The sequence below is a fragment of the Gopherus flavomarginatus genome, chromosome 2 (genome assembly GCF_025201925.1).
Source record: "Gopherus flavomarginatus isolate rGopFla2 chromosome 2, rGopFla2.mat.asm, whole genome shotgun sequence".
Classification (NCBI taxonomy): domain Eukaryota; kingdom Metazoa; phylum Chordata; order Testudines; family Testudinidae; genus Gopherus; species Gopherus flavomarginatus.
In genome coordinates, this window is record NC_066618.1 from 258,150,464 (window position 1) to 258,175,455 (window position 24,992).

Consider the following 24,992-nt stretch of genomic DNA (forward strand, 5'->3'; position numbering starts at 1 on the left):
AGGAACCTAGTGATACATGTCCCTTTATGCTGTGCAAAGAAGCTCTGGCTTCACAACGGCTGTAACTATAGTCTCTCTGCATAGGCACCGGAGAGGCCCTTTGCCCAAACATGTTTTAATTTGAGAAAGTGGGTCAAATTCTGCTCTCAATGCATGCAACCTCCGTGCCTTCAGTGGAGCTATATGGATGTAATGATAGAATGTGCCCAATATCTTTGGCTAACCCATGTACTATTTATAAACCACTACTAATTTAATAGGTTCTGCTTTTACTAACTTTGCAGGATAAGATGCAGAATGCAATGTGACTATGATTATTTTATACAGTTGCTGTCCTCTTCTCCCTCCCACTTGGGCAGCAGTCTGTGTAGATTATATCTAGGAATTGGCCTCTTGTATCACAATCTTACCAGATAATTTTCTAGATGTTTATTTAACATCTTCTCCCACAGAAATAATTTGGGACAGCATTTTACTTTTACAGGGCTCTTTTTGTTAGGAAGAGTACAGCAGGGCTTATTTTACAAGTTGCAGGCTGCCTTCTGATGTACTAATTTCCCCCAATCTGCTAAATTAATATCCAATAGTCATTTAATATTTTTCAAAGCCATTTAGTTCAAAACCCTCAAAAGCAGGACAATGTTATCTGTGCTGGGGAGTGATCTGAACAAAACAGAAGTCCTATGCTTTCTTCTTGCCTTTTCCAGAGGTATAAGCAGTAAAATTTCTTTCTTCTAAAGCTATAGTTGAGGGAAGACAAAGGTCACACTTATATTAGTCAGTGTTTCAATGTAATACAGCCATTTAACCAAATACAAAATGGGAGACTGACTGAATGACATTTTTAAATGAGTAACTTTTTATATCCTCTGGTTATAAACTCCACTTAGAAAAAAGCTAAATTTGGGAAAGACCAAACCACATGAAGCATGGTCCCTTTCTTGGTTTTATATCTAGATCAGAGGGGAGAAGCTTCCTCTGAGAAGAAGGGTAATTTTGCAGGGGAGAAACAATTCCTACGTAAGATGCTGAAAATAACCTATGCTTAGAGCTATGTTCTACCTTGGATTATTTCCACAGGTCTGATGCTAAGATTCATAACATCAGTCTATAAGAAAATCCTTGGCTATTGTTCTGTTATCTGTTTCATGCGTTGTGTTTCCAATGGAAGCACACATGCTGTACACCAGTTCTCTGTTTGTTTTAAATAAAGCACTTTTCCAGACCTGGGGGATTTAGGAATTAGCCTGCACTTTACAGGCTAATTAGGTGCTTTACATGGAGATATTAACAAAAAGCTAGGATATATGAAGCATCTTAAGACTGCACATGGATTGGACTGTCACTCTTCAAGAATTACCACTCCAGCCTAACAGTCTGAGCATCCTCCACCTTCAAAGAGAACTAAGAATTAGCTTTTTAAATTGCAGATGTAGTAACTATTCCCAAATCTAAAACTACATGAAATGTTGTAATTGTAAATAAAAGCAGTTATACAAATCAACATGAAGTAACACTGTTTTTGTAAATACTGTTTACCTATATTTCACTTGTGATGAGCTCTTAGATCTGCCATTCTAACCAAGGCCACAGACAAGAAGCTAGACTCCTTGAGGAAGAAACTATGAATGGTAGGAGTCTTTCATTTGAGTATTCAGGCTTCTAACCACATCTTTAAGAGGCCACTTGTGCCCCTACTGTTCTTCTAGAAGTTTCACTGTTTCTTGCATGCTTGCAGCATATCCTTGCTGGTACTAGCTGGTGCTATTAGCTGATAGTTGCCTCCACCTAGAAATAAGACACCATTTTCACAATGCTTTTAGCTTGCAAGAGGATAAAGTGTAGGATGACCTGTGAGAAGAGCTGATTTGTACTGTAAATAGATTCACCCTTCACTCTCCTGAAGATTAAAGTCTTCCTTCTTACATTCAGTCACATTTCCCTTTTCCTCCCCCCCGTAGCCTCCACTTTCCAGTTACATTGTTAGTCACTGCTGTAATAACTGGGCCTACAAATTTACCCTAATTGTGAGCTCAATTGTGAAAAGTGAGTGCAAGTTCATAAAATGTCACAATAATAAATGATGATGGGGAAAGGTGCAAGAAAGGACAGATTGAATTAGTTCAGATGAAGAGGCCTACTGCTTATAATTCAAGGATTGTATATGAAGATCATGCCTGGTTAACAAAAACAGTGTGAGATGGAAATCAATGAACCAAAACTGGTGTGTTAGAAATTAGGCCTAACTGGTGGACAAAATGAGAGGGTGGGCTATTCTGCCCATCACTTCCCTTTCAGACTCCTCAAGAAAAAAAAAAAAAAAAGAGGGTCTTCAGGGGCTAGGGGGAGAAAATACGGCTTACTGTGAAGCTAGCTGACTGTGAGACATGAGAAGAGGAAGGAGCGAGCTTCACCTTTGTCAGAGGTTAGGAGGTCTATTACAGGAGTGGGTGAGTGTTCTGTGGCCTGCAACATGAAGGAGTTTAGATTAGAGTATCATGATGGCCCCTTCTGACTTTAGAGTCTGAGTCTGCTATCCCACTATATGCTAGCGCCCCAGGCCTTTGTCATTCTGATCCTGAGAGATGTCTTGACCAGACCAGGGCAGAGAGAGGGACCCAGATGACACCACCACATCTACTGGCTGTGGCTGAAAGTCAGCCAACACCTGGGATATGAGAGTTCTTACCCCTCTCACCCATCTGTTCTTTTCTTTCTCCACTTTATTTCTTCTCTCCTCTTTGTTCCTGCCTAACAAAAAGTCTGGTTTAGCTGACCAAGACTACATACACCTCTATCCCGATATAATACTGTCCTCAGGAGCCAAAAAATCTGTGCACGTTATAGGTGAAACCATGTTATACTGAACTTGCTTTGATCCACCGGAGTGCACAGTCCCGCCCCTCTCCCAGAGCGCTGCTTTACCGTGTTATATCCAAATTCGTATTATATCAGGTTGTGTTATATCGGGATAGAAGTGTATTTTGCAACACTGTTGTAAGCTTTTGACCAGACAAGCAGATAAAAGCAATGTCCTAAACAGCCTGATGCTGGTACAAGTTTGCCAAGACTCAGAGTGGTTGATAAGACCGTGTGCTGTGCTTGTGTTTCTCAAGCAGTGAGGTCACAAGTAAAAGTTAGCACCAGAGAAGCTACATCTTCTGTCTTTTTCTCTCCCTTTTTGTGTGCTTGTTTTCTGAGGAAGCAGGACTGGGCTTGCACAACAGTTGCAACCCATCTCCACTAACTTCTCTTTTCCCCCAAAGGGACAGTTATGACCATCTTTGATATAATCTAAAAGACTGTCATGCAAGGGGCTTTTTCCCTTTTAATAACTTTTTCTGGTTAAAGAAACAGGAACAAGGGATGTTGTTAAAATGACAGCGTGTTTCAAATGCTTTAACTGTTTTCCCTTCTTTTCCGTATCTTTAATAATAGGTTAAGAGGATTTCTAATGAATTTGCCATGGTCTGAAACAGGCTGAGATCTCTGCATACCAAACCTTGTTTAATGCTGGACAGTGACAGGGTCTCATTAGCACCTTTGACTCTTTAGGCCTATATTTTCCATCTAAATTAACACATCATTTTTCCCTGTTTCTTCTTGCTAGCACTGAAAGCAATGACTGGGGTTCCCTGTTCATTACTGGCTTAGCTTCACACGTAGAGTTCCCTGCCAGGTGCTGCTGAATCTGGAAACAAGAGACCAGTCAGCAAAACCATATCTTCCAGAGCATTACTACTAGGTCAACTTAATAGCTGTGTATCTTGCATATCATTATCACAAACAAAAGTCTTGAATATTTGGTTCCATATAGGAGAGGTGCCTTCCAAATACTGAGTAGCAAAGACTTAGGGGAAGTTTCTCTAAAATCATTTTGAATTGGGCAAACAAAACCAAAGCAACTCATCACTTGTTGAAATGCAGAGCTGACCTGAACTCCCTCTACAGGAAGAATGGAAAGTAGTTTCTTTCTCCTAAAGAACTCTTCAATAAATCATGGTCTGTTCGTAGGTTTCCTCTTACCCCAACCCATCACTCAGCTCATCTGAAGAAAACTCAGGAATACTTACCCTTTACAAATCCAAACTGAGGATGGTGAAGCTCTTCGTATTGGGTTGTCAGGTAAGCAGAGTTTCTGAGAGCTGTTTCAGAACTAGTCCATCAACTGATCTCTAGGTTTGCCTATTTTCTGAAACCTGCAGTTTTATATTCTCTAAAAGCTGGAACTTTGCCTTGAAATACCAGTGAACTTGCAGATGATACACACTCATTAGGAGTTTTCTTAGGAATTTTTTCCAAGGACCGAATGATCAACTCTACAGTAGGGAGATCCAGCAGAAAACTTACCAAATTTTACTTGCAACCAACATACCACAGACAATTTGGCCAAGGATGCGAAAAGACTGTCTTTAGTAGTTAGATGAAAATGACTATACAGCATCATCAGAAGAGCCAAAAAAATTCTCCTTGCTAATAAGGGAATGTTTACATTTATTAGAACTACCAATCCAGAACTTTAGGTTCATGACAATTGTTATAAGATTGGTTAAGAGGATTTCTTAATTACAGCCCTCCCAAGAAATTAATGGCAATAATTTCCAATCTTTTTGAGTTACTTCATTCATCTGCTTACTGCAGAATGCTCCTCATATTTCTCCTGGTGTAATTAAAGTACGACAGGTGTTTAAAAACCAGTTACCACTTTGTATATGTGGAATTGCATAAATCAAGTAATTCTGAATTAATGCTTAGAATACTATTTTATTGAATAGTAAAAATATTTTCAGTACAGAGTTCTCATTCCATTTTCTCTTACATCACTGTATGAAATGATCCCATCCCCTTTACCGAAATTGAATTATAGTCCATTTTTCAATATGATAATTTCCAGTGCTGAAACAAAACAAGCCATATATAATACTTGTGCATATTTTAAATATGCGGGCAGTGCAGAAAACAACGGCTTATTAGCTGCTATGACATTAATATTAAATCAAAACATCTCATCAACCAACCTGATACTGGGAGCTGTTTTAAGGGGGAATGCAATGGGCAAGTCACACTTTTGGGGGGTGGAGTATTTCTGAAATGAGGCTTTTAACTGAAAAACCCAAACACGAGGACAGCTGGGATATATCTTGTTGCACTCTTAAAAGTGAGCATCTTTGTTAACTGTTGCAGAGCTAATATTTCCCCAACTTATCTTATTGAATATTGTTAAATAATTCAGGGCCATACCGTCCCCTCCCTGCAGGGAAACCAAAAGAGCGAGGAGAGACCAGGCCAAGAAACTAAGTGGTAAACCTCAGTCTCCACGGAATGTCATACTCTGGACAAAGGGCTTTGAGGAAACCAAAGAGCAGTGAATACTAAGGAGCTTGGATGGGAGTCTCCAAAATCTGCAGCTCTTCGGGATTTGAGGGTAAAGGAAAGTGAAGCCGTGTGTGGTGACAGCTGCTCTTGTTCTCATCCATTTGGATCCCTCACTCCCTGGGCTGCAAACCTTTCCACACTGCATAAGGCTACAGGCACAGTGGGAGGAGGAGCATTAATTCCCATGTGGATATCCACCCATCTCTGAAAGAGTGAGTGCCATAGGGCATGGCTGCTCCCCATCTCCAGGGAGTCAAAGATCTTGTACAGACTTCTGCTGCTTCACGGCGCTGTGCCTAGGGGCTCTTGCTCTTCCCTTTTGCTGTGACCCATTTGGTTTCATTGGCTTCTTCTCCCTCCATTGGCACTAGGGGAGGGGCTCTTCAAGCCCACTTATCATTGACACTTCTAATGTCACCTATAGCTGGCACTCTAGGGAATAGAAGGCCTCCGAGCTGGCTGTTTCCTCTATGAATTCCCTTAATTCCTGAGACAGTTACAGTGAGGAAAAATGTTCAGTTTTGAATTCAGTGTCACTATCTAGCTCTAGATAACACGTTCGGGTTCCTTTCTGTTCTCGGGAAATGCATGCTAAAAGGAAGTCGTTTGACTTGAAAGTCTGTTTTCACACAGGAACGCATACCAAACATGTGAGAAGACTTCATTCTACATGTTTACCACAGACCCAACGAAGCTGCCGGTCTGTTCGGAGGTCAGTTACTTCATCGATGGATCTCCAGCTGCACTGACAAGCATAAGCCCGTGATCCCTTCTTCTTTATCATCTTTGCTCTTAATTTATTGAGTTCAGGCATGTTATTCCTGTCAACCAAATAAGTTCACTTTAGTATCATGTGAGTTAGTTTTTTCTGTAAAATAAGCATTTAGTGATGGGGCCAAATTCTGACACTGGATGTGCGTACACTGGGACTGACTTTAGCGGGAGTTGTGTGTGAAGCTGAGAAAAGATCTTAGCCCATGCATTCTGCTGAAACCAATTCTGCTGAAACCACTCTAACAGACTAGCTTTATAAAGACACCTTATTACATCTGTGGTTTTTTTATACAAATTTTTAGCATCCTAGGTGCATTACACTTTAATGTGATTGCTGGACAGCTGTTGCTTCTATGGCAGTCTTTATGCATGCAGGAAACTGCCAGTGAGAACAGTAGTGTTACTCCTCTCTAGCTACTCTACGGGCTCCTGGTCCTGTTGCCTACATCTACTTATCTTCTTCCAACCCACAAGCTCTCAAGACTGTTTTTCCCTCTCCTCGCCTCCTTCTTCCACTATCATGAGATCTGAAGTGAGAAATCACATACAATTTAAGAACATGTGCAGTGGTTGTGGTCCTTTATCTGCTGGTGCCAGAGCAGTTGCTGAGAATCCTCTTCCTTACCTGAAGGAGGACCAGAAGCACACAGCCCCCCCGCTCAGTAAATGCAGCACTGCTGCCCTTAGAACCAGTTCCCTCTCAGTTAATGGACTGTCATTGTAGGAGCTTTGACTATAGTAACTATAAAGTCCCCACACAATGCTGAATTAAGTTATTTAACAGGCCAGTCTCCTTTTTATATGCAATTTTTGAATCACCTTCATGGTAAGTACTGAGGTTATAATGCAATAGCATCTCTGGTTTAATAATGAGTTACAGGCTAAATCAGCCATGGGCTGCTCTGAAATTTATACAGGTCACTCTAACTCCTTTGTTACTAAAGCAACACAACGTTCTAGCAAATAAAAATTCACGAAGGCAAACTATTGGGTCAAAACCCTCCTGTTACACTGTTTTTAGTGACATCAGTTGGAAGAAAAGGAACATTTTGTACTGTGGTTATGTCGATCCCTTTTGTGGGTGGTTTATGTACACAGAGGTCTGTGGTGGGGAGGGAGCGAGGGTGAGGTGAGGGGAAGGGAGACAGCCACTCTCTGCAGCACTGGTTCCCTCCCTCCCTCTACCAAAAAAAAATCTGCAAGAAACACGAATGATGTACAATCCTGACTGGGACAGAGCATCTCACTTGCGCTTCCTCCTCTGCAGTATACAACCCCCAGGGAGACAGGAGATTATTGATCAGCAACCAGAGGGACAGTACAGTGCCATAACAGCCATTCCTGCACTCACGCCAGATGCTAGGTCATGAAACAAGTGCTGGGCCTTGATTCAGAAAAACACATGCTAGACATTAAGTGTGCACTTAAGTCAGATTACCTTTAATGGGATTTAAGCATGTGCTGAAGTGCTGTCTTGAACAGAATGCTTTCCTGAGCAAAGATCTCGGTGTACTGTCACTATTGTTTGCAGGTGTATTGAAACTTGAAGTTTTTTTAGGCTTAGTTCTCTGCTGGTTCTGCAGAGGAGGGAACTCTGTCCTCCAAAATATTGAACAGAAAGAAATACCAAGTAGGCTAATGTAGTATCAGCTCTCTTGCTTGGGAATAACCTACAATGGGGTCAATCTGGTCTAGAGAGTGAATCTGAAGTGTGTTGTAAGTATTCATTTAGCTTAGATTCATACAATATCAGCTATCCTAAATCTAAGCATCTTAAACTGGTTCACTTGTATCATAAATGAATCCATATGCACAGTGACATTCTGCTGTCAGGAAATAGCATATGCAAGTTAATCACTATGGGGTCTGTGGTGAAAGGGATCGGGGTGGAGGAGCAGGGTAGAAGGCAAAAGGGATCACTTCTCATAATACAGATGGCTAGACAATAGGGAGAACATGTACGAAGTCACAAGTTATTTCTATGCTAGCATCCAGCAATGCAAATGAAGAGGCCACAGGACCAGTATAAAAGTCAATTATTTCAAAAAGCAAGTGTAAACTTAATGTTTTAACTGTGACTGACATTAGCCTGCTCTTTCCATTAATCCTTCATCTGCTGTCCTTATAGATGTTCAAATACTACACTGATGAGCACAATAAAAATGTTTAGATAGAAATCTCAGAACTAAAAACAGTGGGGTAGATGCTTATTTACCCACTTGCTTGCCCATCCTTTAAATCTCAATTTTACACTGTTTATTTAGGAAGGATTAACAGGTTTACAAATCCATGCCATGCAAATATGAGAAACAAAACAATCATTACAAGAGTGAGCTTTTGGTTAAAGAGACATTACATAGGAATATTGTCATCAGAGCTCTTTGTTTAACAGAGTGATATTACAGAGTAAGCATTATTACAAGATCTATGACATGTTGTTTAACAGACCAGGCATGTCTAATATTAATATTCAAAAAATTGGCCAGCTATGCTGGCTGTGTTTGCAAGTGAATGTAATCAAATATCTGAGACCTGGTCTACGTTACATAGTTAGGTGAATGTGAGGCCGCTTACGTCGATCTAATGATGTCAGTGTACACACGACAGCCTTGTCCCGCCGATTAAGTGCCCTGCTACACTGACATCATCACTCCACCTCCATGAGAGGTGTAGCTTATGACGGTGTAGTTGGGGCGATGCAGTGTCAGACACTGTGTTACTTATATGGACTGTTGGCTCTCGACCTTGTCAATTTCAGTTTTGTGAAACTGACAAGAAAGCCAGGTAGCTAAAGCCTGGCTGCCCCCAGCATCCTGTTCCCAGCAGGCTGCTTCCTAGAGGCCCCCTGCTCAGGGAGCTGAGAAGCCCAGGTGGCTGCCCCCCGCTCCAAGCGGGATGCTACCTGGAGGCTCCTCATTCCCTGCTGTGGGGGTGCCGAGAAGCCCAGGAGGCTGTCCCTTGCTCCCAGCCAGGAGCGGGGAGCCAAGAAGCCTGGGGGTGGGGTCGGGGAGCTGGTTTCCAGTAGGGAGCTGAGAGTCCTGGCCTTCAGCCTCCCACACTATCCCTCTTCCGTCAGTGGCAGCTCTCCTAGTGAGGAGGCACATCACCAACAGAAGAAGGGTAGTGTGGATATCAGCCTCTGCAGTAATTACTTTGGTGACTGTAAGTAAATCTGACATATGTCAACTTAAGTCTGTAGTGTAGACATGCCCTGTGTATATTTGTCCTCTGTCTATTCTGCTTGGTACGTAACCGGTTCATTCTCACTTTTAATCCCCTAATTTGCTTTAATTCCAAGTTAGCCTAAATTGCTGAACATCATGTTGAGGATAACACATTGTAATCAAATTAGAAATAGTTGATAACAATGCCTTTCATTTGATTAGATTCTTTATTTTATTCATTCAAAATCTCAGGAACAGAATAACTTGTACATTAAATAATATACATTCTGCCCTTTAGTTCATGAAACTCTCTAGTTACAAAAGAGTCATATAAAAAACTTATCAGTGCAGAGTATTTTTAATCATTTGTATTAATAAAAAAAAGGGTCTCTCTTGTCAATTCTTAAGATCAGAGAGAACAAGGAAGAGACTATTAACAGGATGACTTACTAATGTGTATTATAAGGTGTTAGTGTTCTTCGCAAGCTACAATACACCCCCTGGTGTTCACACAAACAATCTGAACATCCAGTTAGCCTGATCAATGTATTTTAAGAGAACAAACTTTTGATCAAAACAGATTTTATCAAAATAAATGGAATGCACTGTATTTAAATTCCCTGTATAAATCAGGAATAAACTTCTTATTTGTAATTACTATCCAACCTAGGATAGTTTTAGAGCAATTAGAAGTCAAGTGGCTAAAGGATAAATTCAAGGACTTCAGATCCCCACTGTGGTGGGGAAGAGGGAGAAATACCACAATTTAACAAAAAAAAGAAAAGAAAAAAAAAAGATTTTGAAACTGATTGGTCCAAGGCTTTTTCCCATGGAAAGGCTTGCATTTAGTCAAGCTTCTGCATTTTTAAAACAAAGGCTTTTAAACTGCTTGAGTCTCACTGAACAGCTTATACACATAGCATGAACACAGTACTTAACAGTGGAGAGAAAAATCCTGACAGAAGCAATAAGTCTACACCACCCAAAACATGATGGCAAATATACATAAGGACAATCATATTTTTACTTTATTCAGAAATGAGACATCCTGCAGTAGAACACAAGAGGCCAAATTCATCACTAGGGAAAGTGACACTGATTATACTAGCAATAAATATGGCTCTTTATCTATTAAAATGTACCTTTTTGATAAGCATATTACCCCCCAAATACTAATTTCAAGTCTACCTGAGGCATACCTGAAAAAGAGATAATCACATGACTTATCCCACTGGTAGTCATTGTAATGAGACACATGGAAGTCACAGGCAGTACAACGTAGCTGATCACATGTTCTGTTCAAAGTAAAATAATTAAATATCAGTGATTTATTACAAAGATACATTAAGATTTCAAAATCAAGTGCTCAAAATGCCAGAACTAAGGTTCCCTCTCATGCGTAGGCATTCTACATGCTTTAATTACATGAGCCCATACCATACCTTCCACTGCCTCATTCAGTGCACCAGCTGGATGGTACGCTGGGAACTAACTAGGTTAATACAGTTTATGTAGGCTTTTGTCTCAACTCCTGCCTCATTTGGAAGGTGAAGGTGGAAGATGTGTAGTGAATGAGGTAGGGGACTGTAGGAAGAGAAAGGATGGTCTCATGGCTAAGGAAGCGAAATGCTTCCTTGGATTCTATGCCCACCTTTGCCAGAGAGTTCCTCTGTGATGCTGAATATATCCTTTAAATTGAAAATTTCACAGGTGGCTATTGTGTGTTCCTCATTTTCTGGGTGCCTAATCCGCAGAAGCGCTGAGCACTCAAAGCTACAACTGATGTCAATGGCAGCAGTGCTTTAAAGATACCAAGTGCTATGCAATTCTAATTTCTCTGAAAAATCAGCCCCTAAGTGCCTCAAGTTGGGCACTTAAAATTGGTAGACACTTCTGATAATGTTGGTCTTAATCTCTGTGTGCCTCAGTTCCCCACCTGTAAAAATAAGAATACCATCACCTCCCTTCACAAGGGTGTTGTAAGGATTGATGTTTGTGAAGCATTCAGATACAATGGTGATAAGTGTCTAAAAAAGTCTGTAAAGGAATTAATAATTCTGTATTCAGTGCAGATTTGGATGGTACACAGTAAATAAGGTATGAGACCATACACAGAATGGGAATAGAAATAAATAAATGCTTGACTTGACAACCATAACGTTCTCTTAACATAGTTTTTTGCATGTAATTTACTGGGTTTTTTAAAGCAAACTGAACAAACAAATTCCACCCATACTGACCTCCACTTTTGGAATCTTTAGACATACAGCACAGAGCACTCTCACTTGAGCTAACAGAATAACCAACTGGTGATAGTAATAGTTTTAGGTGGTTATCTCCAGGACAGCCACAAGAGGAGGATGAAACACATACTTTGTCAGCAGGCTTCACACATGTTGGCTAGCAGCAGGGGTCTGTAGGGAATTCAGACTCCTGGGTTCTGCTCCAGGTTCTGGAGGAGAGTGATCTCTAGCTGTTACAGATTCTTCTATCCCAGTCCCCAACCATATCTTCCTTTCCCAGGGGTGCTATTTCTATCTCCATCTGCCCCTGTTCCCCTCCCTGGAGCAGGGTCCTCATTCGCCCATTTCTTATCCCTGGCTCTTCCCTCTGCTTCTCATTCCTCAGCACTCAAAACAGGCTGATCCCTCTTCCACACTGCCTGGGCACCAGCAGGGGAGCAATAAGAGCACAGCAGAGAGGCTCCCTGATCTCAGTTGTGGTGCCCGGCAAGTTTGGGTGGATGTTTATAAGGGCAGAAAAGGTACCATTCTCACCCTACCGGGACTATTCCCCACCCTCAGAAACATTTTGAGACCTGCTCTGAATTATGGAGGCATTAGAGCTCAACAAAATGGTGAACTTGTTCTGCCAAATATTAAAAAAAGTTATTTTCCCTTGTTCTCAGAAATGGCTAAACTAATTTTTCTAAATGTAAAAAAAAAATTCGGCCTGAGCTAGACATTCAGCATGGAAAACTTCAGTCTAAACAATTAGCTTCACAACCAAAAACTGAGTCTTATAATGGAAGCTTTTAGGCAACCCTAACTCAAGGCAGTGCTGTCAGTTCTAACTATACCATTTACAAGACAAAAAGTAATAACTGTAGCTTTTTGAAGAGAAATCCATATATTAAAAGGTCATATGCCAGTGGTTTTCTATTTGGTCTTCAGTTTTCTTTCCCTTCATGCCCCACTTAGATGTACTCACCAGTAACCTAAGCCTTTGTAAGATTCCTATGTTTCATCGTGGATGTATGTCCTTACAGTTGGATTTTTCATCTGCAGGCTCTAAGGCTTTCTCTCTATATTTTTTATACCATATACTGTTTCCACAACCATGTGCCTGATCCTGCAGACCCTCACTTGTATGAGCAGTTCTACCGGCCTCAACAGGCCGGCCTGTACATGTAACTTCCAGTGGGACTACTCCTGTGCTTAAAAGGTCCACATGTGTTTAAGTACCGTACCAAGTTGGGGCTTTTAGGACTATTCATGTAAGAATTGCAGGATCAGGACCTAATATAAAGGAGTTCATTAACATACTGCTCTACTTTAAACAACAAAAAACACATTAAGCAACTGAGTAGTTAGCAAAGCGGTTTTACATTTGCCAACTAATCTGAAGATAGCCTTTTCAGTCTTAAAACCCCTGGGGAAAAATGGATAGTAATATACTTAAACTGAAGTATTAGGTAAATTATTTAATAGTGGAGATTGCTGGTATTTTAAAAGCTTATTTTTTCACAATGATTTTTAGGCTAGATCAATGATTCTCAAACTGTGGGTTGTGATGCCTTTTTATCGGGGTTGCCAGGGCTGGTGTTAGATTTGCTGGGGTCTGGGTCCAAAGTTGAAGACTTGAGTCCCACTGCCTGGGGCTGAAGCCCATGGGCTTCAGCCCTGGATAGCAGAGGCTCAGGCTTTGGCTTCAGCCCTGGATGGCAGGGCTCAGGTTACAGCCCCCTCAGGGCTGAAGCCCTTGTGGTTCAGCTTTGGCCCTCCTGCTAAGGGAAGTGGGGCTAAGGCAGACTCAGGCTTCAATCCCCAACTCCTGGGGTCTTGTAGTAATTTTTGTTGTCAGAAGGGGATCGCGGTGCAATTAAGTTTGAGACTCCTTGGGCTAGATTGCCAGTTTTTCCTGATGAAAAATACGGAAGACTACATTTAGGCTACTAGATTGTAGACTTATGCTAGTGCAGTTCAGTAGGATAATATGCTGCAGAGGGCTCAAAAACAGCTGAACTGCTACCAATACATTGTTACAGGTGACACTGGAAAAGACCACGGAGGAAGACTGATTCCCCTGCGCACTAAGGAGCAATACTCCATAATTCTTCTTTCTAAGTAAGTTTGAGTGGTTGCATGGCGTGTGTAACCACAACTAAGTAGGTCCACTGAACAAAACTGCCTTTCGAGGTAAGGGGTGTAAATGTCACATACACAACTGAACCTAGTGGGCACCAAAGAGGCTTTCAGGAAAGATTCAGTCTCCCACATAAAATCCCTGTGCAAATCCTTAGCACAGGCGTCAAGATATGGCCCATAATTCTGGTTGTGAAGATGCTGTTTGTTATAAGCACTTTAAAAACATGATTTAGAAGAAAATTCCCTTTAGGCTGAAATTTTTTGTGATTTGCTGTAAGTTGATGGGTCATTTTATTTTTTTTTAAATGTTACCTTGCATGCTTTTCCCTTCCTTAAAATGTCTAAAGATGACCTGAAACTTTAATTGATTTTTTTTTTAAATTAAAAATCCAAGTCCAGTCTAGGCTGGATAACTATGACTGCAGAACTAATGAAATGGTAAAATCATAAGAGCAAGCACACCCTACTTTCATAAAAAGGGCCATAGAATCTTTAGTGTCAATACTGAGCAGGTAAGCTCTCAAGGGGTCTCCAAAACACACTCAACATGTAACTTAATTTATCAAAATCTCTTACATGTTTAGGTAAGATAAGTTTAACCCACTTATTTAAACTCTCAACAGAAACTGTACATAAGCACCTTATCTTGGATCAAGAGTGTAATAATGGAGCAATATCTTTCAGATTTCCTACCTCTGTGAAATATTTGTTCCTATACCATGTGGTGCAGAGCTTCCACCAAGATACACTGGACAACAGCTACATGAATTCAACAGAGAAATAGTAGAATTAGTTAAAGTCATTTGGGAAAAGTAGCATAATAATAACCTAGGCTGATTTGACTTAGTCTGTCATGCTCCAATGAGCACATGTACCTTTTCAGCAAGTCCATTACTTTCATTAGAATGGCAAGGCACAGTATTTGTAAAATAAGTGTTACTTTTTTTTTGGACTTATGCTAAACCCAAGGAGCATATAAGGAGTTAAAAGTTTTTCAGCATGTGCATAAGCAAGAGTCACAGAAACACTCTACTATATCCAACGTGTTCACCAAATAGTATAGGGACTTAAAATAAACACAGAAAAGTAAAACAGAACATTAATTTTGAACTGTTAATGCTTTTTCATATGGCAGAACATTATTTACAACTGGAGTAATCTTTAGTACTTTAATTTAGCATTAGACAACATGCCTTATACTGATAGACTCAAGGAGCTCAATCTGTTTATCTTAACAAGGAGAAGCCTAAGGGGAGATTTGATCACAGGATACAAGTACCTACATGGGGACCAGATATTTGATAATGAGCTCTTCAATCTAGCAGACAAAGGTATAACAAGATCCAGTGGCTGGAAGCTGAAGCTAGACAAATTCAGAATGGAAATAAGGTGTAAGTTTTTAATGGTAATTAACCATTGGAACAATTTACCAAGATTGTGATGGTTTCTTCATCAGGGGCAATTTTAAAATCAAGATTGGATTTTTTTAAACATTCAAAAGGAATTATGTTGGGGGAGGGTCTATGGCCTGTGTTATACAGGAGGTCAGATTAGATGACCACAATGGTCTCTTCTGGCCCTGGAATCTATTAATCTATTAAATGAATGAAAAACTTACTTTGCTCTTTGGAATAAAAAAACTGTCAAAATGCTGAATTATTTGTCCTTTCTCCTATGAAAGCTCCCCCATAATACTTAGTAATTCAGTGTCATCACCGTTTAAATAGTATACATTACTAGACTGATTATAGAATTTACACAATAGTTTATTCAGTTGTGCATTCTTCACGTACCTTTTACCATGAGCCTGAGTGGAAACACTATTTCTTTCAGATGTGGGACTTGCAGATTTAGATTTCAGTTTCTATTTCAAAACAGATAGAGAACCAGGCAGCATTACAACAACATACACAGCTATGCAGTTTGGCTTAAGAAGCAAGGGCCAGAAACCTCTCTGATGGAAGCTGGAATGAGGATAGAAAAACTGCAAGTTGCCCATCACGGTGATCTGGCTCTTCTCAAAAAGCATCACAATTTTAGCAGATACTCCCATTGGTGGATAGGGAACCAAGCTCAGAAAACACCTATACTCATCCAATTTCCTCCCCAAACGCAGATTCCCCTACTCTGCAGAGAGCTCTGTGAGAAGCCTGTGCAATGGAGGCAGCAGATTCTGCCCCCTCCATACAAATCTATTTGGGTGTTGTGGGGCAGGAGGGAATAATGATCTGGCCCAGGATAGTAATCAAATAACTTGAATTCAAAATGTATATCTTTCAAATCCAGCCAACTGGAATTGTGGGTGCGCAGGCCCCCACCTCCCTTTTTAAGCACATCCTAGATGTCTCAAGCGTGGCACTGAAAATTAGTAGACACTTAAAAATTGAAGCCTACGTGACTTGCCCAAAGTCATACAGTAAATGCATAGCATAGCTAGATTTAACTCTGATTCCCAGTTCTGTGCGCTAACCACCAGACAATGCTTCCATGAAACACTAACACACCAAACTGCAAAGTCAGTTAACAAAATGGCGAAAGGAGGTAGACTGAAGAAGAGAAAGCTTCTGTTTAGACAAGTAATGACAGAAAACGAAAGTAGAAAGTACAAGACCATTTAATTGGAATTTTTGAAGTTTTTCCTAATAGCAGCCCATATAGGGTTTATTTACTGAGTTATTGGATATTCTGATACTGGCCTTGTGACCCAGAGACTTCTTGGTGCCAAACGGCAGAAGGCCTGGGGGATGCACAGGGTTTTACAGAGACCTTCTGGGTTGGATATAAGCATAACAGTTCACCAAAGGGTGGCATGTGAGGTCTCTACCAAGAGCCAGTAGCCCACTGGTCACAGTCATTACTGCAAAAAGTATGTGCGGATAATATTTAAGGTGTTATGTATCTATTCTAAAATGTATGTTGTTAAGGTCTTAGAGTTAAGGATGGTCACCAGGAGGTGAAACACCTCAAATAATTTCCTTTCAGACAGGAGACAGCAGACACCTATCACCCTGGGCTGGTCATTTGTGTATTGCAGGGGTCGGCAACCTTTCAGAAGTGGTGTGCCAAGCCTTCATTTATTCATTGTAATTTAAGGTTTCGCGTACCAGTAATACATTTTAACGTTTTTAGGTCTCTTTCTATGTCTATAATATATAACTAAATTATTGTTGTATGTAAAGTAAATAAGGTTTTTAAAATGTTAAAGAAGCTTCATTTAAAATTAAATTAAAATACAGAGCCCCCCCCCCAGACTGGTGGTCAAGAACCGGGCAGTGTGAGTGCCACTGAAAATCAGCTTGTGTGACGCCTTCGGCATGCATGCCATAGGTTGCCTACCCCTGGTGTATTGTATGGCTCACAACGTAGGCCTATTTGCATAGTGAGCCACAGGCAAAAGAAGAGATTGTGAAATTTACAAGAGAGGAAATTCACAGGATGAAACAATGAGCAGGGGGTGCCCTGTCTACGAATAAAGACAAGGATGGGACTGATATATCTGGGGGGCAAGAGGGGAAGAACACATGGAATCCTTCATACAGGAGTCAAGCTGACAGCATACTTGTCTCATGAAAGGAATATCACAGCTAAGCTGGCTAAAAAGCGCTGCAAGGATTTTGGGTGAGCCAAACTCTACTAGACATGAGGGTATCTTGATAATTAAGTCTAAGTTCAAGAATGCATTATAACTTTATTTTATATGTAAATATTTGTTTCCAATATTACTTGCTATTGCTTGAATCTGTGCTTTGTTAAATAAACTTATATTTGTAGTAAAATCAAGTACATCAAAAGGCTATGTGTTGAGTGGAGAGGTGATATGAGATAGAACTGGTAAGCTGGTGAGTACTGTTTCTTCGGAAGCAGCGAATCTGTGAATACTGCAAATACCAGTGGACCAGGGGCTGGACACTCTAGGGAAACGCCTAGAGGGCTCAAAGGTTGGACTGTATCTATCACTAACCTGTAGAGTAACAGTGGGGCCTTTAAGGCCTAGAGGGGAGTGCTTGTGTTGCCTCTGGCTGGAGGAGCTGGGGATTACCATGGCAGCCATAGATAAGGCAGTTGGTAGCGAGGTGCCTCACAACCCTGGGTATCCCTAGGCAATGTGTCAGGGCTCCCTCAATATCTCCTGCTAAAGAAAGAAAGAGAGAGAGAGAGAGAGAGAGAGAGAGAGAATGACTGTGTAGCCTGGTGGTTAGGGCACTCATCTGGGAGGTGGGAGACCAAGGTCCAGTTCCCCTGCTCCAATGACTCTTTTACTACTTATTCATAATGGAACAGCTTCAACAGAAAAGACTGGGAGCCTCACACCAGAATATTGCATAACTCAGCAATTAGAGCATTTTTGTGGCAGGTTCGAGATGCCAGTTAACATCCTTTCTTCCCCTTTGGCGAAGGGGGGGAGGGAATTGAAGCTAGACCTCTCACATCCTAGGCAAGTGCTCTAACCTCTGTGCTAAGAATTATAAACACCATCATAGTCTCCTCTTCCCACCATTTTCTGTGGAACTTATTCCTGCCAGAAACTACTTAGGAACCTAAGGCCTTAGCTACACTTGAGAGTTACAGTGCTGTTACTGGCTTTATAGTGTTGTAACTCACTCCCCGTCCACACTGGCAAGGCACATACAGCGCTGTATCTCCCTGGCTACAGCGCTGCTTGTACTCCACCTCCACGAGAGGAATAAAGAGTATAGCGCTGCTGCTGCAGCGCTGGGGTGCCAGTGTAAACAGGGAATAATCTTAGTATGTGGTAACTGACCTCTGGAAGCTTCCCATAATCCTTTCCAGTAAAGATTACTCTCTTTGTTTTGTTGTGATGCCTCTCTTTATTTTGTTGTGAACTCTGGGCTCCTGAAGCTGCTTATCAAAAAATGAACACAGCTAGTGTTTGCTGTGAATGGGCAGAGGCAGGCAGGGGGGCTCCCTTTGGAACGCCCACAGCTAGTGTTTGCTTGAAGAGAAGGGGAGGGAAGGGGTTGAGGAGAGAAGTGGCACAGCACGTGGGAGGGAGGGAGTGGGGGTCCGTTTTGGGGAGGCTGCTTATCAGCTGCTGTTTGCTTTCACTGAGTGAGAAAGGGGTGGGGGAGGGGGTTGGAACTTGCAAGGCAGCTGCTGACAGAGTGTTGACTCCAAAAATCCACTCTCTCTCTCCCCCATGCTCCCTGTCATACTCCACTCCACCCCCCTCTTTTGAAAAGCACATTGCAGCTACTTAAACGCTGGGAAGCTGCCCATAATGCACAGCTCCCAATGCCGCTGTAGATGTTGCAAATGTGGCCATGACATTGCACTGGTAGCTGTCAGTGTGGCCAGACTGCAGCGCTTTCCCTACTCAGCTGTACGAAGACAGGTTTAATTCCCAGCACTGTACGGCTGCAAGTGTAGCTGTACCCTAAGTTACTTGACTCCAGGAGATGGGTTTTTAATCGTGGATTACTAACAGGGATAGTTCAGTGGTTTAAGCATTAGCCTGCTAAACCCAGGGTTGTGAGTTCAACCCCTTGGGGGGCATTTAGGGATCTGGGGCAAAAAAAAATAGTTGTGGAGTGGTCCTGTTTTGAGCAGGGGCTTGGACTAGATGACCTCCTGAGGTCCCTTCCAACCCTGATATTCTATGATAGGTACCTGTCTCTGCCAGAGCAGTATGGTTTAGGACACACATCTCTCCTTGGAATTTCCCATGGGCTAGCATTGCCAGCTCATTGACTACCATGCTGGCTTCTGTGATCTCCACAATCATTGTATAGGGAGCCAAGGTACCTAACTCAGGCTTTGTGAATTGCAGTGTTGATCCAGTGACTTTCTAGATGCCTAAAAGTTAGGCACTGCAATGCCTAAACCACTTTCTGGATCTGACCCTTAGCTTCCATAATTTCCTGTCCATGCTGACCACTTACTGAGGAAGAGAGTCTGGCTCTTGGACTCTCTGAACCTCCATACAGTTCTCATATCCTGAGCTCCCAAGCTCATTACACCCATCTACTCTCTCACAATTAAAAAACAAACAAATAACCCCCCCCCCCCAACTCGCTTTTCGAAAATTTTCTGACTGAACCTCTTCATGCATTTTTCAGAACTCTACTTACCATAGGTTTTTTGGAAAAACTGCTTTCATCAATGATATCTTTAATTATGTCATCTATGTCCTCTTCATCAACGACAGCCTTGGTTAGTATTTTAGCTGATCTGAAAAACGTAGAGGAAAATCCATCATTGTGTAAAATGAGCAATTAAATTAGTTTCTAGCGATTCAACCATACCTACCTAATTTCAAGAACATTTAAAAAACATTCAGCTATTTTCCCTCTAACATATCTTTAGTACCTAAGGCATGAAATGTTAGTGGCATAAGAGCAGAGGAAAATTACAGATCAGCATGAACATTCTCACACGCTACTAAATTGTCAATGCAATGTAGAGTACATACGTCTGTCTGCTTATGATTCCTGACTCTTTTCAGACAGATCAAAATACACTAATTTCTGAAGCACAATTTTAATTTGTGTTTCAAAATTTTGATACACAACACTGCATGATTTTACAGACATGTTTATAGTATAGTATATAGCTACATATGGAACCATTAATGACAGCTTTGGTGTTCACTGAATGTCCTTGCTTATATATATTTGAGACAATCCCTTAACAATTCAATGCTAAATTCATACCTTGTGTAAACCAGTTCAATTTGCTTTTGAAGACACAGATCTGTGACTGTTTAAATCATGTCTGAATTTGGCTCTAAATTAACACAAATTAAAAAATACAACCACAAAACTTTGATCCTGCATCCTACACAAGTGCTAAACAATGGCTTTAAAACCTAATTATTGTTATGGGTTGACAAAACCTACAATATGAAAGTTCCTTAAGAATATAAATTGAGATGGAAAGGGCAAAGAATAGTTCGGAGTAGTTATGGTACTGTATTTCAGGAAATATAGAATACAGTAATAAGAATCTAACATTAAACTCACTGAAAATCTGCTTAGATTTGTGAATATTTCTATTTAAGGGCTTAAATTATTAATTACAACATTACAGTTTAGCAATTACAGAAAAATAAAGATCAAACTATCAATTAGAGAAAAGGATTTAATGCATTTTTACATCTCTTATCTCCACCATGGTTGCCTCTAGGTTGGCATTTACCACCAGTGGTTGTCTGTCTCTTTCTCTGAGAAACAAACACAAACTGACATCCTTGGTTTAAATGACAATTTGGGAGATAAGGATGGTGGAGATGAGAGATTAAAAATGCCTATGTTGTTCTGGAGAAACTGAATGTGTTATTTACAGACTCAATAACATTCAGTCTTGGATTTTTTTTTGGAATGATATGAGAAATTTCAACATTCTGCATAGTGTAGAATAAGCTAGTGTTTAACTACTAGAAGTCAGGTTATATACTTCATGTAGACAGTACATACTTCACTGTATATTACAATAGCATAGAGAACTTTTTACATATCATGCTAATAAATATTGCACTGCTGTAGTTCATATTCATGTTTGCATAGAATGTTTATTTTACTAATCAAAATTAGGTGACACTGAATTTTGTACAGTTTATAGGCTAGTTAATTTCCAAGTATGGTATCTTGCTAGTCCACTATTAATAATCAATAAAATATATCAAATAACATTTGTTTACCACAATGCACTGGCCTTGAGTGACACCCTTAGCCTTTGGTTCAACTTCAACTTCCAAATAAGATACCACTATCTTTACTAGTGGTTAGCATCACACTCCAACTTCTGTGTTAAGGGAGGGCACCAGAGTACTTGCAAAATCATGGAATGGAGTATTTTTAGTTCTGGTACTTTTACAGACAAATTTAAGCTTGTCTTTCCTCTTGTGCCCCTGGGGAAGAGGGCTGGGGGTGCAGGGGAGGTATGGGCTCTGGGCTGGGAGTGTGGGCTCAGGGGGGGGGGGGAAGGCAGAAATGAGGGGTTCAGGGTGCAGGAGACGCTGATGGGCTGGGGCAGGAGGTTGGGGGGCGCAGGCTCTGGCTGGGGGTGCAGGCTCTGGGGTGGGGCCAGAGATGAGGGATTTGGGGTGCAAGAGACGGCTCCAGGTTGGGGCAGGGGTTTGGGGTGAGGGTTCCGGCTGGGGTATAGGCTTTGGGGTGGGGCCAGGGATGAGAGGTTTGGGGTGCAGGCTCTGGGAGGGAGATTGGGTGCGGGAAGGGGCTCAGGGCTGGGGGAGAGGATGCGGGCTTCCGGGATTGAGTTTGGGTTGCTGGAGGGGACTCTAGGCTGGGGGCGGGGCAGAGGGTTGGGGTACGGGACGAGGTGTGGGGTCCCAGCAGCACTTACTGCGGCTCCCAGGAAGCGGCCGCCAGGTCCCTGCGACCCCTAGACGCATGGATGGCCAGGGAGGCTCTGGATGCTGCCTATGCGCCCACAGATGCCGCCCCGCAGCTCCCAGTGGTTGCGGTTCCCGGTCAATGGGGGTTGAAGAGCCGGCTCTGGGGTGGGGGCTGCGCGCGGAGCTTCCCTGGCTGCCCATGAACCTGGGGGCTGCAGAGACCTGGCGGCCACTTCCGGGAGCTGCACGGGGCTTGGACAAGCAGGGAGCCAGCCTGAGCCCTGGGCCCCCACTGTGATGTTGACCAGAGTTTTAACACCCCGGGGACGGGGAGACCCCAGGGGGCGCGGGCACGCGCGGCGCCCCGGGGAGGCCGCAGGGGACACGGGCACGCGCGGCGCCCAGGGGGGGCCGCAGGGGACACACACGACGCCCAAGGCAGGGACGGAGCCCGAGGCCTGGACGGAGGGGCCGGGAGGCCGCACCGGGCTCCCCAGAGCGCGGCGCACCCACTCCTGCCGCTAACCTGTCCCTGTCCCTCTCCCCGGCCGCCTCCTCGCCTCCGCCGCGGTCTCTCTTCCCGACCGCCCCCAGCGACTGTAGGCGGCAGAACTTGGTCTCCACTTCGTCCAAGAGCGCGTCCAGCTCCTCCGCCATCGCCGGGCCGCGCCGTCGGCGGTTGCCAAAGAGCCCGCGGGCACGCGCGCCACGGCGGGAGGGGTCCCGGGCTCAGCGCGCCACCGCGGAAAGGCTTCGAGGCGGGCGGGTACGGCTGCCGCCCCTCCTCGCCTCTCCAGCAAACTAATAAAACATTCCCGACCTCTGCGTCACTCGCACGAGCAAGGAGCGCTGCAGGGGCCCCCGCCAAAATGAAACACTGGTAGCTCGTAGTCGGCAGGATTCGAACCTGCGCGGGGAGACCCCAATGGATTTCTAGTCCATCGCCTTAACCACTCGGCCACGACTACTCACGGTGGTTGGGGTTGGCGCAGGGAAATAAGAAACATATTCGACAGCTACCTTAGCTCTTTTCTGCCCTGGTTGGACTTGTTCTGGTTCTTGGATCACTTTGCTCTGTTGGGACAGGCCTTTACAAGAACTATATTGTGTATGGTCTGTAATGTGATTGTTATTTGTTTCATTGACTTATTTGTTAATCAGTGGTCCCTGCAGGTTCAGCACTATGACTGCCAGATTATTAGCTATGGGCATGACCCACAAAAGCAGCTAGTCTCAAGACTCTCTTCGCAGCTAGTCACATTTTTGCCTGCACAAGGCCGCTTGCACCCACAAAGGTTTTTTTTTTTTGCTGCTGTGCCCATCACACGTACATTTTTGCCACCTGCAAAGCTGTTTGCACCTAGACAGGTATTTTTCTTTTTGCAGCTGCACCTCTCATGCCCATATTTTTACACTCACAAGCCCCATTTGTGCAAACGTATGTTTTTTCCACAGGTGCATTTTATCACACTGGATCCAATGTTAAGAGGAACAGGACCACCAAATCCACCCCCATCCAAGACAGCCTTAAGAGGTGACAGTTGTAGGCCTTGCCTGGCAGTCCCCTGGCTAGTTCATTGAGAGGAGAATGATGTATGAGGACTGCAGGTCTCCCTTTCCCTGGAGATGGCCATTGGCTAAAGCATGTGGGGATGAGGAAGGTGGGCCCAGTGAGGTACATTTGGATGGACAACAGTGCTGGATCTAGAGTTGCCAACTTTCTAATCCCACAAAACCCAACATACTTGCCCTGCCCCTTTCCCGAGGCACTGCCCCTTCTCTGAGGCCCCTGCCCCACTCACTCCATCTCCCCTCCCTCTGTCGTGGAGTATGGGGTGCAGGCTCCAGGAAGGAGTTTGGGTACAGAAGGGGGCTCAGATTGCGATGTCAGAGGGTTTCAGGGTGTGGGCTCCAGCCAGCAAGCGCTTACCTCATGCTGCTCCTGGTCGGCGACGCAGTGGGGCTAAGGCAGGCTCCCTGCCAACCCTGGCTCCCGGAAGCAGCTGGCATGTCTGGCTCCTAGGCCAGTGTTTCTCAAATGAGGTCACTGTGTCCACCAGGGGCTTTTCTTGTGGCACAACCTCCTGGGCTATGATTGGGGGGAGGGAGCAAAGCAGCGGCCCTTCCCCCTCCCTCTTGCTCATGGATGCACCACCTTGGTGTTGATTGCTGGGGCTGCCACCAGAGGTTGGGCCCAGCCCCCTTCTGGAAACACCAGGGGCACAACGCTGTAGGAGCAGGCAACTGGTGAGTTCCCCACCTTCCCAGGGCTGGTAGGGCTCAGTCTTTGGGCTTCAGCTAGGACATGCTAGGAAGTGAGGGAGAGCATTTGGGCCAAACTCAAATTTTTGCTTCCCGAGGGTGCATGCCCCCAACTAGTTCTCATTCACTCATTCTCATCTGCAAAACATGGCATCCTCAAAACATGGCATTTGACAGAGGAAGAAGTGTGACCAGCAGGTGAGCACCAATGATTATAATTACAAACGTGTAGAATTAAATCCCTTTTATAGTTATGGACAAAAGCAGGAAGATTAAAATATAAATTGCATCTTTGTGGCTATAAGTTCTGCCCATGGTGCTTTAGAGCAGTGTGACTGAGTAGCTTTTGGGGTATGTCTCCATTTAGAGGCAACATGAATCATATAAAATGAATAGTACGGTTCAGTATTTTATATATTGGTCCTTTGAAACTAAAAAATGTGAGCTTTTCATATGTTGCAATTTTGAGAAAATGGTCCAATTTAGCTAAAAAACTATGAGGTTTCACTTGGAATAGAACCACTTTGGCGTGAAAATGGGCCCGATCTCTTTAATAAACAGCTATGGTTTTGAGTGAAAATCTCAGCATTTTGAAAATTCGTGGCCAGATTCATAGCCTTGCTCTGGCCAAGTTACCATGGTCCAGTAGTGCAAAATGGTAGTATACTCCACTGAGCAGGGGAATCTTCTGGTGGTACATAGCCACCACTGCAGTTCCTATGTCAACCCCCTCCT

General features: G+C 43.0%; 1 protein-coding gene and 1 non-coding gene across 3 annotated transcripts in view; both read right to left on the reverse strand.

Moving 5' to 3' along the window:
• Positions 1-22,710, reverse strand: part of CFAP418 (cilia and flagella associated protein 418) — a 47,797-nt gene extending 25,087 nt beyond the window's left edge. The window contains exons 1-6 of one of the 2 annotated variants that reach the window (XM_050941376.1): positions 22,522-22,708; positions 19,771-19,870; positions 15,475-15,545; positions 14,375-14,440; positions 10,514-10,609; positions 4,745-6,197 (exon numbers count right to left, since the gene is read on the reverse strand). In XM_050941376.1, the coding sequence (XP_050797333.1) occupies positions 6,038-6,197; positions 10,514-10,609; positions 14,375-14,440; positions 15,475-15,545; positions 19,771-19,870; positions 22,522-22,652 (624 nt within the window). In that variant the 5' untranslated portion in view covers positions 22,653-22,708 and the 3' untranslated portion in view covers positions 4,745-6,037. Of the gene's footprint in view, positions 1-4,744; positions 6,198-10,513; positions 10,610-14,374; positions 14,441-15,474; positions 15,546-19,770; positions 19,871-22,521 lie in introns of those variants that run through there. The other variant, XM_050941377.1, reaches the window with a different exon arrangement.
• A 171-nt stretch (positions 22,711-22,881) lies between these two features.
• TRNAS-AGA (transfer RNA serine (anticodon AGA)) lies at positions 22,882-22,963 on the reverse strand. Its single transcript has one exon. It is a non-coding gene; the product is annotated as a tRNA-Ser (tRNA).
• Between the last annotated feature and the right edge of the window lie 2,029 nt (positions 22,964-24,992).